General features: G+C 43.6%; 1 protein-coding gene across 2 annotated transcripts in view; it reads right to left on the bottom strand.

The window, feature by feature from the left end:
* Positions 1–7,543: 7,543 nt before the first annotated feature.
* The window catches only part of LRRC8A (leucine rich repeat containing 8 VRAC subunit A), a 30,635-nt gene continuing 23,532 nt past the window's right edge, over positions 7,544–14,646 (bottom strand). For both annotated transcript variants that reach the window (XM_084650389.1, XM_084650390.1), the window contains one exon: positions 7,544–13,283. In XM_084650389.1, coding sequence (XP_084506515.1) covers positions 13,008–13,283 — 276 coding nt within the window. In that variant the 3' untranslated portion in view covers positions 7,544–13,007. The remainder of the gene's footprint in view (positions 13,284–14,646) is intronic.

Genomic DNA, 14,646 nt, shown 5'->3' with positions numbered 1-14,646 from the left:
GATGTTAAGAGTAACAAGAAGAGTTTCTTCAGGTATGGTAGCAACAAGAAGAAAGTCAAGGAAAGTGTGGGCCCCTTACTGAACGAGGGAGGCAGCCTAGTGACAGAGGATGTGGAAAAAGCTAATGTATTCAATGCTTTTTTGGCCTTTGTCTTCACGAACAAGGTCAGCTCCCAGACTGCCGCACTGGGCAGCACAGCATGGGGAGGAGGTGACCAGCCCTCTTTGAAGAAAGAAGAGTTTCAGGACTATTTAGAAAAGCTGGACGAGCACAAGTCCATGGGGCCGGATACGCTGAATCCAAGAGTGCTAAAGGAGTTGGCGGATGTGATTGCAGAGCCACTGGCCATTATCTTTGAAAACTCATGGCGACCGGGGGAGGTCCCGGACTACTGGAAAAAGGCTAATGTAGTGCCCATCTTTAAAAAAGGGAAGAAGGAGGATCCTGGGAACTACAGGCCACTCAGCCTCTCCTCAGTCCCTGGAAAAATCATGGAGCAGGTCCTCAAGGAATCAATTCTGAAGCACTTAGAGGAGAGGAAAGTGATCAGGAACAGTCATCATGGATTCACCAAGGGCAAGTCATGCCTGACTAATCTAATTGCCTTCTATGACGAGATAACTGGCTCTGTGGATGAAGGGAAAGCAGTGGACGTGTTGTTCCTTGACTTTAGCAAAGCTTTTGACACGGTCTCCCACAGTATTTTTGTCAGCAAGTTAAAGAACTATGGGCTGGATGAATGGACTATAAGGTGTATAGAAAGCTGGCTAGATTGTCGGGCTCAACGGGTAGTGATCAATGGCTCCATGTCTAGTTGGCAGCTGATATCAAGTGGAGTGCCCCAAGGGTCAGTCTTGGGGCCGGTTTTGTTCAGTATCTTCATAAATGATATGTAGGATGGTGTGGATTGCACCCTCAGCAAGTTTGCAGATGACACTAAACTGGGAGGAGAGGTAGATACGCTGGAGGGTAGGGATAGGATACAGAGAGCCCTAGACAAATTAGAGGATTGGGCCAAAAGAAATCTGATGAGATTCAACAAGGACAAGTGCAGAGTCCTGCACTTAGGACGGAAGAATCCCATGCACTGCTACAGACTAGGGACCGAATGGCTAGGCAGCAGTTCTGCAGAAAAGGACCTAGGGGATACAGTGGACGAGAAGCTGGATATGAGTCAGTGTGCCGTTGTTGCCAAGAAGGCCAATGGCATTTTGGGATGCATAAGTAGGGGCATTGCCAGCAGATCGAGGGACATGATCATTCCCCTCTATTCCACATTGGTGAGGCCTCATCTGGAGTACTGTGTCCAGTTTTGGGCCTCACATGACAAAAAGGATGTGGAAAAATTGGAAAACGTCCAGCAGAGGGCAACAAAAATGATTAGGGGACTGGAACACATGATTTATGAGGAGAGGCTGAGGGAACTGGGATTGTTTAGTCTGCAGAAGAGAAGAATGAGGGGGGATTTGATAGCTGCTTTCAACTACCTGAAAGGGGGTTCCAAAGAGGATGGATCTAGACTGTTCTCAGTGGTAGCTGATGACAGAACGAGGAGTAATGGTCTCAAGTTGCAGTGGGGGAGGTTTAGGTCGGATATTAGGAAAAACTTTTTCACTAGGAGGGTGGTGAAACACTGGAATGCATTACCTAGGGAAGTGGTGGAATCTCCTTCCTTAGAAGTTTGTAAGGTCAGGCTTGACAAAGCCCTGGCTGGGATGATTTAGTTGGGGATTGGTCCTGCTTTGAGCAGGGGGTTGGACTAGATGACCTCCTGAGGTCCCTGCCAACCCTGATATTCTATGATTAGAGACCTTACAGTGGCACAGCTGTACCGATGCAGCTGCGCCGCTGTAAGATTTCTCATGGAGCCGTCTATGCCGACAGGAGAGAGCTCTCCCTTTGACATAATTAAAGCCCCCCCATTGAGAGGCAGTAGCTATATGCCGACATAGCGCTGTGCACACCACTTATGCTGCCGAAACTTATGTCGCTCAGAGGGGTGGTTTTTTAACACCCCCGAACGACATAACTTTTGCCAACATAAGTGGTAGTGTAGACATGGCCTTTGAAGTCTCTTTCACCACAGAAGTTGGCCTCCTAAAAGATATTACCTCACCCATCTTGTCTCATTGAACTCAAGGGAAATTAGGAGCCTAAATACTTGTGTGGATCTGGGCTTTTGTGCAGTTCAGAAATAAGGCGTATACAAAAGTTTGTCTTTTAATGGGAAGAAAAACAGCATAAGCATAATGAGAAACTCAATTTAACTCTTAGCTTCAAAGAGTCACAGAGCTTTAATGAGTCAAACAGAAACTGCAGCGGTAGGGAGGTGACAAATGCAGATTCAGTTCCAGGTGCAACAGACATTGATGGGGAACAGGATGAAGAGAACTAAAGTCCACTGAAGAGTGGATAGTGGATTTAAATGAGTGGAAATCCAAGCCCTTTAAAGAGTTTCCTTTCCTCCTAGTGTAGTGCACATAGCACTAAAATGCACTTAGGCAGTGAAGTTCAACACTACAAAGCCTAAACTGAGGGGCTAATGCTGAGGGGCTGTTACTGAAGATTCAGCAGGCTTCTTGGTGGACAAGTGTGGCATCTTCATTCACAGCTGCTCTTTGGCTGTTTTAATTTGTGATGCACAGCCCTTCGGTGCCAGCTGTATAGGAGTAGTCATTTTAGGCAGGCCACAGAGGCTGAAACAAAGTGTGAGAGAAATATTAACTACTTCTGAGAGATATAAGAGACCCAGCATAGGCACTCACCATCAGTGCATCCTTCACTATGTAATGGGTGTCCTTTGGGTGCAGAAAGGGAGATCTTAAGCCTTTTATCTAGATAAAAATATATTTGACTCTTCTAGAAAACATTCAAGACTTTCACTGAAAGAACCTGTAACTCGCCCCTCTCGAAGCGCTGCTTGCAGCACCATATAATAAAGGACAAAATACAGGGAAGAGTGAACTAGAAAATGAAGGAGTGTGAAAAGCTTATATGCAGATGGGCCTTTACCTTCAAATGTTTTTTTCTGTTCTTAAAAGACTGTCTTAAAGGGACACCATCAATATGAATTTTTTAAAACTAATTTAGTAAGGAAGTACTGTCTGATAGAGGAGGCCTTTAAGGACTATGCCTCTTTAAAATTCCTTTTAAAAAGAATGCGGGGAGTGGGGTTAGTTTTTATTTTCTTCCCTTTTGATGTTTATAAAGGACTCTTCAGCTAGGGGGAAGTGCACAAAGTACATAAGCTGAAAAAGAAGAATGTCGTTTTTGCTGACTTTTTTCAGTTAAGTTTCGTTGTTAACTTTAACTAGGGGAGAAACAAAAAGGTTACAGGTAGAAATTAGTGTTTTGTTTTTGTTTTTTTGCTCTTTTCAAGTTGTCAGTGTCCCTTTCATTCTTTTAGCAGATGTGAGGGCAAAGGGGACACCAGGAGTAGAGTTTGTGGGTGGGGTGGGGGAAGAGTTAAATGTGGATTTTACAGTGATTAAAGGGTTAGTTTCCTCTCCCAGCAGTCTAACACTCAAGGCAGTGGCTGATGGAAGCTGGCTGGCCTCATTAAGCCCCCAATCCTGCAATTGATATGTGTGGGTAGACCCCTAGCCTCATGACCCAGGGGCAATTGGATCCAGTTGCTCCCTTGGATCCAATTGCAGAACCTTGCACCATTTCCCCTCACTATACTCCCACACCCATGAAAAGAAATAACAGTTTGCACTAATATCATCCCCTCCATCTGAGGCTTTCAAAGCACTTTAATTAAGGCTCACAGCACCCCTGGGAGGGAGGAATGATCGCATTTCTATAGCTGGGGGAGGCCCAGTGACTCCTGTAGTATGAACAATCTAGCAGTAGGTCAGGCATGAACATTTCAAATGCCTTTTTGACTGAAGTGATTATACTAATTTCCTCTCTGTTACAATAATAATTCCTCTTGATACCACTGGGAGGAAAGCCGATTAAACTGGCTGAGGGGAGCTTACTAAGCTGCTTAGAGCTCTGGCAGACATTGCTGCTGTTTGGACTGCCAGGAGTCTTGGGGTAAGCAGAGTGAAAACTACAGGAATAGGCGACTAGACTTCAAGGTCAGAAGGGACCATCCTGATCATCTAATCTGACCTTCTGCACATCACAGGCCACAGACCCTCACCCACCTACTCCTGTAATAGACCCCTAACCTCTGGATGAGTTATTGAAGTCCTCAGATCATGATTTAAAGACTTCAAGGAACAGAAAATCCACCATTTACTCCAGTTCAAACCAGCAAGTGATCCATGCCCCACAATGCAGAGGAAGGCAGGAAAAAAACCAAAACCCCAAGGCCTCTGCCCATTTGACCTGGGAAAATTCCTTCCAAACCCCAAATATGGAGATCACTCAGACCCAGAGCAGGTCAGCGAGACCCACCAGCCAGACACCTGGGAAAGAATTAACTGTAATAACTCAGAGCCCTCTCCATCTAGCATCCGATCTCTGGCTGTTGGAGATATTTGCTACCAGCATTCGCAGATGGGCCACATGCCATTGTAGGCAGTCTCATCATACCATCCCTTCCATAAACTCATCAATCTCAGTCTTGAAGCCAGTTAGGTTTTTGCCCCCACTGCTCCCCTTGGAAGGCTATTCCAGAACTTCACTCCTCTGATAGTTAGAAACCTATGTCTAATTTCAAGCCTAAAGTTGTTGATGGCCAGTTTATATCCATTTGTTTTTGTGCCGACATTGGCACTTAACTTAAAGAACTCCTCTTCCTCGCTGGTGTTTATCCCTCTGATGTATTTATAGAGAGTAATATCTCCCCTCAACCTTCATTTGGTTAGGCTAACCAAGCCAAGCTCCATATGTCTCCTCTGATAAGGTAGGTTCTCCATTCCTCTGATCACCCTACTTACCCTCCTCTGCTGCTTGTTTCAGTTTGAATTCATCTTTCTTAAACATGAGATCAGAACTGCACATAGTATTCTGGATGAGATCTCACCAGAACCTTTTAGAATAGTAATAACACTTTTCTACCTCTACTGGAAATACCACACCCGATGAATCCTAGGATTTTATTATTAGCTTTTCCATGGCCACATCACAGTGATAGCTTATGGTCATCCTGTGGTTGACCAGTCCATCCAGCTCTTTCTCCTCCTCTGGCACTTCTAAATGACAAGTGTCCAGCTTATAGCAAAAATTCTTCTTGTTAGTCCCTAAGTGCATGACCTCGCACTGTTAAATTTCATCCCATTTTTATTACTCCAGTTTTCAAGTTCATCCAGATCATCTTGTATCATATTCCAGTCCTCCCCCACATTGGCAATACCTCCCAACTTTGTCTCATCCACAAGTTTTATTAGCACACTCCCATTTTGTGCCAAGGTCATTAATGAAAATGTTAAATGGGATTGGTCCCAAGGCTGCTTTTTGAGGAACTCCACTAGTAACCACCCTCGAGCCCGATGATTCACCTTTCAGTATGGCCCATTGAAGTCTCCCCTTTAAGCATTTCCTTACCCACCTTTTAATTCTTGTATTAATCCCCATCTTCTCCAATTTAACTTTAATTTCCCCTGTGGACCTGTATCAAAAGCCTTACTGAAATCCAGGTAGATTAGAGCTATTGCATTTCTTTGTATAGAAAATTGGTTACACTCTCAAAGAAAGATGATATGTTGGTGTAGCCCAATCTACCTTTTGTAAAACCATGTTATAATTTATCTCCATTACTGTTCACCCATATATCCTTAACTACTTCCTCTTTCAACATGTGTTCCAAGACCTTGCATACAATTGGGGTCACTAGCAGCCCTAGGAGGCAGGAGCATAGAACCTGGATGTGATCACGAACAAGTTATGGGGAGAGGGGATGATGGGGAGAACAACAATGGGGGGAGGTGGTAATAAGGGTCTGGAAATGTGCAAAGTTACAAAGAATTTAGTTCGAGTTTTGTTTTTAAACAAGTGTAACCATTTGGAGAGGTGTATTTGGAAGCTTCAGTAGCCACACAGCCCATGCTGTCTTCACTACAACAAAGGTGATTTTATACTGAGATAATTGTCTTAATGTAAAATTGTAGTGGAGACAGGGAACAACTAATTTTTACCTCCTCATAGCTAGCTGATCTAAACCCCAGCTGGTGTGGGTATTGGGTTGACCTTGACTAGCTCCAGTAAGATTAAAGCCTGCCTGTGGCCTTGCGTCCACTAGGTTTTTTACAATGAGATGAGGTTTTTTACAATGAGTTATCTAGAGGTAAAAACAAAATGCTTTTTTTGCAGTGAAGACATTATTTCAGGTTTCCCTAGGACTCCCCACCTCACGTCAGTGCAACCCTCCTACACTCCTGCTAGCAGAAGTTGTTTTCGTACCCGTCATGTTTTGTTTTTTAACTTTTCTCCCCCTCAATCATTCAGAGTTGTAGAGAGCTACTGAATAAAGATAATCACTGCCAAAGGGGTGCTTAAGCCCCATTGAGCTTTATATGACAAAGAGCTATCTTTGTTCTCCCCTTTCTCGGCTCAGTTCTGCTCCTAAAAGCATTTGGTTAAAACCCAGCTATGCTGCTGAATAAGACAAGTTTTCATTCCAACACATTTCCCAAAAGATCTACATCCGCCTCTGAAATGGGGCCAGTAGCATGCTAGTCAACAATTTCCCTTACTTGTAAAAATGCAACAGGGCAAAACCCATTACTTTTACAAACATAACAGAAGGGGATATTTATTACACACACCCAGTACTCACTTTAACTCTCAAAGATATGGGCGGAATTTATTGTCTAGCTCTAATGTATTCCAAAATATGTTCAGCTGTTAAAGTGAAATCTACTGCTTTTGAAGCCATCAGAAAGAGTGGAAGATTATATCCAGTGGTGCTGGAACAATTGTTATACAGGGCATGCTGAGAGCCATTGAACCAAACTGTAAATCCTGTATATAATGGAAACCACTTCAAGCCAGGGAGTGCAGCAGCACCTCAAGTTCCAGCACCTGTGTGTGTGTTTGTATCAGTTTAGGCAGGTAGATATGCTACATGCTAAGGTATACAGTTAATTGGCTGGGAGCAATATTTTTATGGAGACTGGCAGAAGTTTTTTGTTTGTTCTGCAGACCTTTCCGCTGAAAGGGACAGGGAATGAAGTCAATGGGAAAAGAACAGAGAGTGCTTTTAGAAATCCTCTCCCTAAAAAAAATCCAAGTCAGCGCTATAGGATGCCACTAATAGACTGCACTCACCAATTCTACATTCACTGTAATATCAGTGATCCAGCTATTTATATTACTATCAGCCAATCGTTTAGAAACAAAGGGAAAGTATGTAAAGGACTGTGTAGTCATCCCACTCCAACCATTCATTGTATAGTCATGTGACATCTGCTCTTACATTTTCTTTTTCCACCCCCTGGAATGAGTCTCCCAACCCACAAGGGCTCATTTACTGCAGAGGGAAGTACGGAACAATCATTCCTAAACAATAGCAGGAGTCATACCTTGGAACATTAAATGCTGTATTAGCCAAAGTACTTTAGAGGAACAAAAATAAAGGGAAAATGGAAATAAAAAGTTAAAATTTTTATTTTGTTAAAGTGTCCCGTCTTACAAGTCCTTCAGAGAAAACATAGCAGCCTTCAGCACTTGAGGTGCTGTTACCTGCCTAAACATAATCCAACATACAAGGCTTAATTCAGGATTCTGAAGTGCCATACCAGCGTGTGGGGGACACCAAGCCACAACTGTGAGAGTACTTTTATAAGCCGTGTGAAGTGTTTAAGCCATGAGTTATGCCCTGAGGAAGGGGACATATCAGCTGTACGGACACTTTTACTGTGAGGTCCTGTCAGAGTTCTTTTCACACAGCCCACACTAGTTTGCTCTAGACAAGAGCAATTAGCACAGCTCACCATTTGTTCATAGGACTTCCTGAAAGAGCAGAACAGGGGAGAATGTGGGATTTCTAGAAATCCCACATTCAGCTTTTCTTGCCAGGCAGCTTCACTCCATCTTCACTTGCTAGACCCCACCTTCAGCTAGGGCTATATATAGCTACCTGCTATTTTTAAACAGTAAGTTAATGGGTCAAATTTCAGAAGTATTCCAAAGCAATATATATATTAGTCTCCAGCTGCAGCTGGAGAAAGTGGGGAGAGAATGTGCACTCCCCCTGATACTACTTGCCAAATTGGTGCTCAACTCCAAGCAGATAGGATAGACAGAACCCATTTTCTTTTGTCAGATCTAGCATTTTTTAAACTGGATGGTTGCCAGCAAGATTGCAGCATCCAGGGTGTAGCCAAAGGTTTCTGAACAGTACTAAATGAGATTAAATCCTATGTTAGTACTTGAAGTTTTCAACCTCTTGCAAATGCTGAGTAACATCTCAGCACAAGGGATGTTACAATTTAAGGCATATGACCATTTTGTTCTTCGGTGAAGAGAATAGAAATCATACTAACATTTTAAAGATTGTTGTTTGATAAGGACAGAGCCAACAGGAACAGCTGGCAACATGAATAACTCTAGTATGAGTAATCACCCTATTCCATCTCTAAAGCAGGCACCCCACATATTCAAAAGATCCATCCTACCTCAGAAGAGCTGGAAGAGAATGGAAATCAGAGACTAAATGAGCTTTCAAAATATTTATTCACTCAAGTCCCTTTCACAAAAGGAAGTGGCTGAAATGGAAAAGGCTTAACCCCTCACCACTGTTCAATGCAATAAGATTCTGGAGCCTATTTTCCCCATACCTCATCTGCTGCAAAACATGAATATGTCTTCCAGTTTCCTACTCTCATCTGTTAGAACAAAAACAGAGGACCTAAGCATGGTTCAGAGACTGAAAGTGACCTTAAAAGGTTATCCATTTTGATAATTTTAACAAAACCAAACTCTTGATGTTTAAGACATGAAAGTGAGCACAGAACAAGTGGTGGAGAAAAAGGTTCTGAGGTAGGATGCTCCAGGGGAGCGACAAAGTAGTTAATACAAAGTAGAAATAAAAATAATGAATACCTGCAACACTCATGAAACAGTTTAGAGTGGCAAAGTAAATTAGTTCCACCTGTGGGTTAACAGTGGTCCAACTGGTAAGTTCAGCAGAAGAAAAAAACCCCACAAAACCACAACTGACATTCCAGTGCATTGTTTCAAAGCACAGCAAGATTTAACACGTTCAGCTTCTGCTACCTTTGGTTGGTTCAAATTCATTAGTTGAAACTTAAACATCAGGCCACTTACCATAACAGCTAGAATTCAGTTTACCAAAAAGCTTAGAACTGTGGTTCCTATTGTGGCACAAGTGTACCTGGGATAAATAGAGGTCCCAAGAACTAGTTCAACTCAGCAGTGCTGTTAGGAGACATTTGGCTTTAATTCAAGTTCTGTTTTTAGTTTAGCAGCTAACACAGATGATCCTGGTTATTACTATTAGAATCCTTTGAGAAGACTGCCACTAACCAGATCCTCACTGGTCTGTTTAACCTGAACAGGATTCCGAGGATAGTACACAGGTCAGTCTCAGTCCAACTCAGCTTCTACATGACAGCCCATTTTAAAAAAAAAATGGAGCATTGATTCATGTGCCTATAACTGGGAAAGAATGTGTTAGCTATGTCACTCAAGAGTTGAGCGATCAGGAAAAGGAAGGGAAGGGTACTGGAAATGAGAACTTGTCCTGTTATGGGCCAAGTTCTGGAGAAGTATTGAGCAACTGTAGGTGCACAGCAGCTCAGGTTTTGACCCTATACTTAAAATTCTCAAGCTTTCTCCACCTCATGCCTCTGAGATCTGCTAGTGTAGGTCCAACATCTGCTTGAAGGAAGAGGAAAAGTGCATCTCAGCCAGTTTACCAATTCATGATGAGGCATTTCAATATAACCTTGGTTTCCATTATGACAAGTTTTCAAAAACTTTACTCGTTTTGATTTTTCCCGATTGGGGAGGTATCTAGACCTCTTGTAACAGTCCTGGTTGAAATATTTAAAGAGCAGCAAGCAGCTCATGTTTCCATGCATGATCAATACTGGTCTTACGTTTGCTCTGTGGAGCTGGATCAAACAGGCAGATACTTATTTTTCAAAAACAGTAGGAAATAAAACTCTAAAAAGAGGAAGTCTCCTCCCTCTAGCAGGGTGGTGGTTTGTCCTAAGGATGAGCTATACAGCAGTTCAGGAGGCCTGCATATTACCATGCAGATTTCTAGACACTTTATAGCTTACTTTCTGGAGTTCAGTATGACTATTTATACAAACACTTCAGGATGTAAATTAAATACAGTTTTATATAACTAAGAACCCACCTTCACTACAGCCAGAAGAGTCAGGTGAGCTAGGTGCAGACCCTTAGCCCATTTTCCATAAGCAATGTTATAACTCTGCACAGTCCAAGGACCAGTTAGGTCTGTGTAAGCTACAACTAGCCATGTACCATGACTGCTGTAGGGTAGATGGGTCCTAATCATACAGTCCCAGAACTGGTTCAGGGCTCAGTAAAGAATTGCAAACACCAGATCTCATCTGGCAGAGAAGGAAAGACAGACTTCCTCCCCAATCTGAAAGGTCCTTACTCTGACCATGGAGAGTTAGTTCAAAGCTGCATTTGTACTGTATCTTGAAACAGCTAATTTTTTCTGAGTAGGTCTCAAGTCCCCCCAGCAGATTCGCTGCCCTCCTTGTTAATACAAAACCCTAGCATGACTGGTAAATCCCACTCTGCAAATTATCAGTATCACACTTCTAAATCCCAGTTTGATCTCTGATACAGTGAATTTTGAAATACCTTCCTTTCACCAATAGCCCCATCTCTGCTGTAATTCCAACACATACTAATACTGTTAGAAAAGTGAACCTGTCATCCAGAAGAGCTTTTACAGCACCTTTTCCTCTGGAAAGAGTCAGAGCTGGGAAAACATGCAAACAAGAGTTGATTGGGTTATCCCTTTGGATGGTTTGACTTTTCATGATGAATGGACTAAGGGAGGCAGACTTTATACCCTTCTTAGAAGCATTTCTATAAACAAGCTAAAAACTTTCCTAGTTTTCAATGTAGCTTTATTTAAACATCTGAGCATCAACAAATCCAGAGCCTAGTTAACAGACTGTTTCAGCATTTCTAGTGTGCGTATCTTGTATATTACATCTAATGCAGAAAGAGAAGCTGTAGTGTTCGTTATTGCCCAGAATATCTGAGACAGAGGGTGTCTATGCTTTGCCCAACTCAGGGCTTCAGTAGCAGCTTGCCAAGAACCCAGCTGGAACACACTGTCCCACCCCCGCCCCTTTTTTAATATGTAGGTAATGCCTGCAAATACTACATATCTCAGCAGGCAGTGCTCCAGTCTTGGAGGATACAAGTAGCTGGGCAAGGTGGAGCACTGCATACTGGAGCTGTAGGGTCTATAGGCTTCCCCTTCTAATGAACACAAGGTGGCTTTGGGGTGACTGGTAGAAATGTAAGCCACACTTTAACCCCCTGGTTTGAGGACATGATTATGAGTAGCAATCACTAAGATATGGCTGCCTCTGCAAATGCAGAAGGGGATTTGTTGAACAGTCATAAGTTAGCCTTGTTTCAACATAGATTCCTCTCCCCTCACTATGGGGCCTCCCCTCCCAGGGGGCTGGAGGAACCCAGTCCAGGGAGGATTCTTAACAGTGGGGCAGAGAGAAGAACAGGGTTACCATCCCAAGCACCAAGTTCAATCAGCATTAGCCTCTTGTGATCACATAGGCCAAGAGGAGCAGCAAGAATAACAGCTGCTAAAATCAAGAGCTGAACAGACCAGAACAAAACAAGCAGCTTTGTAGATTTTACTTATAAAAAGATGCTGGCAAAACCTCAAAAAAAAAATATATATATATATCCACAGCAAGGGTAGGGAAGAAGCTTATTGAATTTTCCTCTCTGCTACAGGCACCATCTCCCCTATTTTGAGTTGTACTTAACACTGGCTAATAGTGTGTTTGTATTTTTAAATGCCCCAGACAAAATGCTGAGAGGGTGTGTGTGGGGGGGGGGGGAGAACAACAAAAAAAAAGTAGTTCAAGACTTTAGATTTTAAAAAGTGTTTTAAGTACCTCAGTGCTTCTTGCAGAAACAGTCTTACTGCTTTCCACCCACGTCTTATCTGATGCATTGAGCTGCATCCTTCCTGTCCCATTTACTAAACAGAACTGGAATTCAGCCTACAGACAGCCCAATCTAGGTAACATTTCTGGAACTGCTAATTTAGGCAATACCTCCAGTAATACCAGCTAAGGAAGCAGGCCATGCGATCTATGGGTCAGCACAAAGGATTGGAATCTGAAAAGACTGTGCAACCTCAAGCCAGCAGATGGAAACTGGGTTAAAAAAAATTCAGTCCTGAATCCAAGTTGATCTTTGAGGTAAAAATTACCAAAAAATACCAGCATCTTTAAAAAAATTAAAAATAAAAATAAATAAATAAAAAAGCTGTGCCATCCCCCCTGCCCTCAAAGAAGCTCCAACTGATCAAATCAGCAAGTAGTGTGGAACTATACAAAGTGTCACAGCAAAGTAGAGTTGGAGTTTAAAGAGGCTCCCTGGACTTTTGTCCTTTGACTCTAAGACATCCTCAGTCCCTGATGCATGTAAGAGCCCTATCTAGGGCGATGCAGCAGTGTAACTGGATCAGCACATTTCTCTCCCCTATATTCAGAGGCAGTTACTCTGAACTAAGTTGGCTCCACCAGCAGTTCTGGTTAACTCCATGGCAGCTTTGGCATCATCCCACTTCTAATCTTGCAGAACAGCAGCACCTCTTTTGTTCCCGCTGTCTGTTGTAGAGGAGCCACCCACTCTGCCTTGGTCATCCCCTGCCCCCGAACCTTCCCCATCCTGCATCCAAGGGAGCAAGCAGCCTTGTTCCCAGTCATTGGTTATTCAAGGATCTCCTTAGCTAGTCTGGTGTTGGCTGGGGCGGTTGGGAGATGGAATTGGAATGGAATGGCCGTTTGTTTCCTGTCTAGTTGATCAGAGGTTTCCCTGCCTTCCTGTCAGCAGCTCAGGCTTGCTCTTTGTCTGCCCTCCACAGCCGCTCCTTGACCTCCAGAGGCAGGGTGTTGAACAGGTCCTCCTCCACCACCAGCCCACTGCGTTTCAGCAGAGGGCACTCCCCCAGCTCCACCGGCAGGCACTCCAGGCGGTTCCCTCGCAGCTCTATCTGGGACAGGTTGGTCAGCTCGCCCACCCGAGATGGCAGTGATTGCAGCACATTGTTTCCCAGGTTCAAGGTCCGCAGCTTCCTGCACTGGAAGAGCTCAGGTGGGAGACTCTCAATCTGAAAGGAGAAACCAGAGAGATACAAATGTGACGTGCTCATCTAAGGCAAGGCAAGCAGACGAGATTCATAAATATTAAGGTCAGAAGGGACCATTATGATCATCTAGTCTGACCTCCTGCACAATGCAGGCCACAGAATCTCACCCACCCACTCCTGCAATAAACCTCTCACCTATGTCTGAGCTATTGAAGTCCTCAAATCATGGTTTAAAGACTTCAAGGTGCAGAGAATCCTCCAGTAAGTGACCCGTGCCCCATGCTACAGAGGAAGGTGAAAAACCCCCAGGGCCTCTTCCTGTCTGCCCTGGAGGAAAATTCCTTCCCAACCCCAAATATGGCAATCAGCTGAACCCCGAGCATGTGGGCAAGATTCACCAGCCAGATACGCAGGAAAGAATTCTCTGTAGTAACTCAGATCCCACCCCATCTAACATCCCATCACAGGCCATTGGGCCTATTTACCATGAATAAAGATCAATTAATTGCCAAAATCAATCATGTTATACCTTGATGTAGCCAGACAGAGCACCAACCTCTAAATACTCACTTCTCCCTCAAATGCATTTCTGCTTTCTTCTATGTTGACCTTTATGCATGGAACGCTTTCCGCAAGATACAGTAAAGCTACTACCTTGTCCTCATACAGATCCTCTTCTACGGTACTATTTATAATAAACTGCCTCATGAAAATGGCTAGGCCAGAGCCAAATAGAGATTACTGACAGAAGCAGGGAAAGTCTGAAACCCACTCACAGCTTGTCTGTACAGTCATGTGTTCCCATCAGTGTTTCCTTTGTCCCCTCCCAGAATCCATCCATCCATTATTGGTTCTCCCACTTGGAGTTTAAGCTCTTCACATTGACAACCCTTCCATGTTTGTATGGCACCTAGCACCATAAGGCTGTGATCCTGATCAGGGCCATAGGGCGCTAGTATAATGGCCATAGGGTGCTAGTATAATAAAAGTAAAATGACAGATTGACGCCATTTTTAAAGTTTTAGTAATTAACCACCTGCAAAAAACCATCACCACCTCACTATTCCCAGCACAAGTCAGGCTATTACCTACATGGTTCAGTTCTGATCTGCAGCACACACATCCCTCCATACCCTGGTTATAATCCAGTTTCGGAACCACATCTCAGTGCATTCCACAGTACTCGTAACTACTGCAATTACTGATCATGCCAAGTATTTGAACAGCTCATCACTCTGTAGTTCTCCTACAGAATTAGAGACCAATGTATCTCTCTCTCTCCCAGCTTTCCCCCTTCCCTGCCCCCAGAACTTCTTAACTGGCACAGCTCTGTCAGTTCCGTAGGACTGACCCAAATTTCACATTGAAACATCGGAGGTAGAGT

Source organism: Lepidochelys olivacea, assembly GCF_965140295.1.
Source record: "Lepidochelys olivacea isolate rLepOli2 genome assembly, chromosome: 16".
In the NCBI taxonomy this organism is placed as follows: Eukaryota; Metazoa; Chordata; order Testudines; family Cheloniidae; genus Lepidochelys; species Lepidochelys olivacea.
Note: the sequence above shows the minus strand (reverse complement) of the source record. Positions and strands in the feature narration are given on the sequence as shown.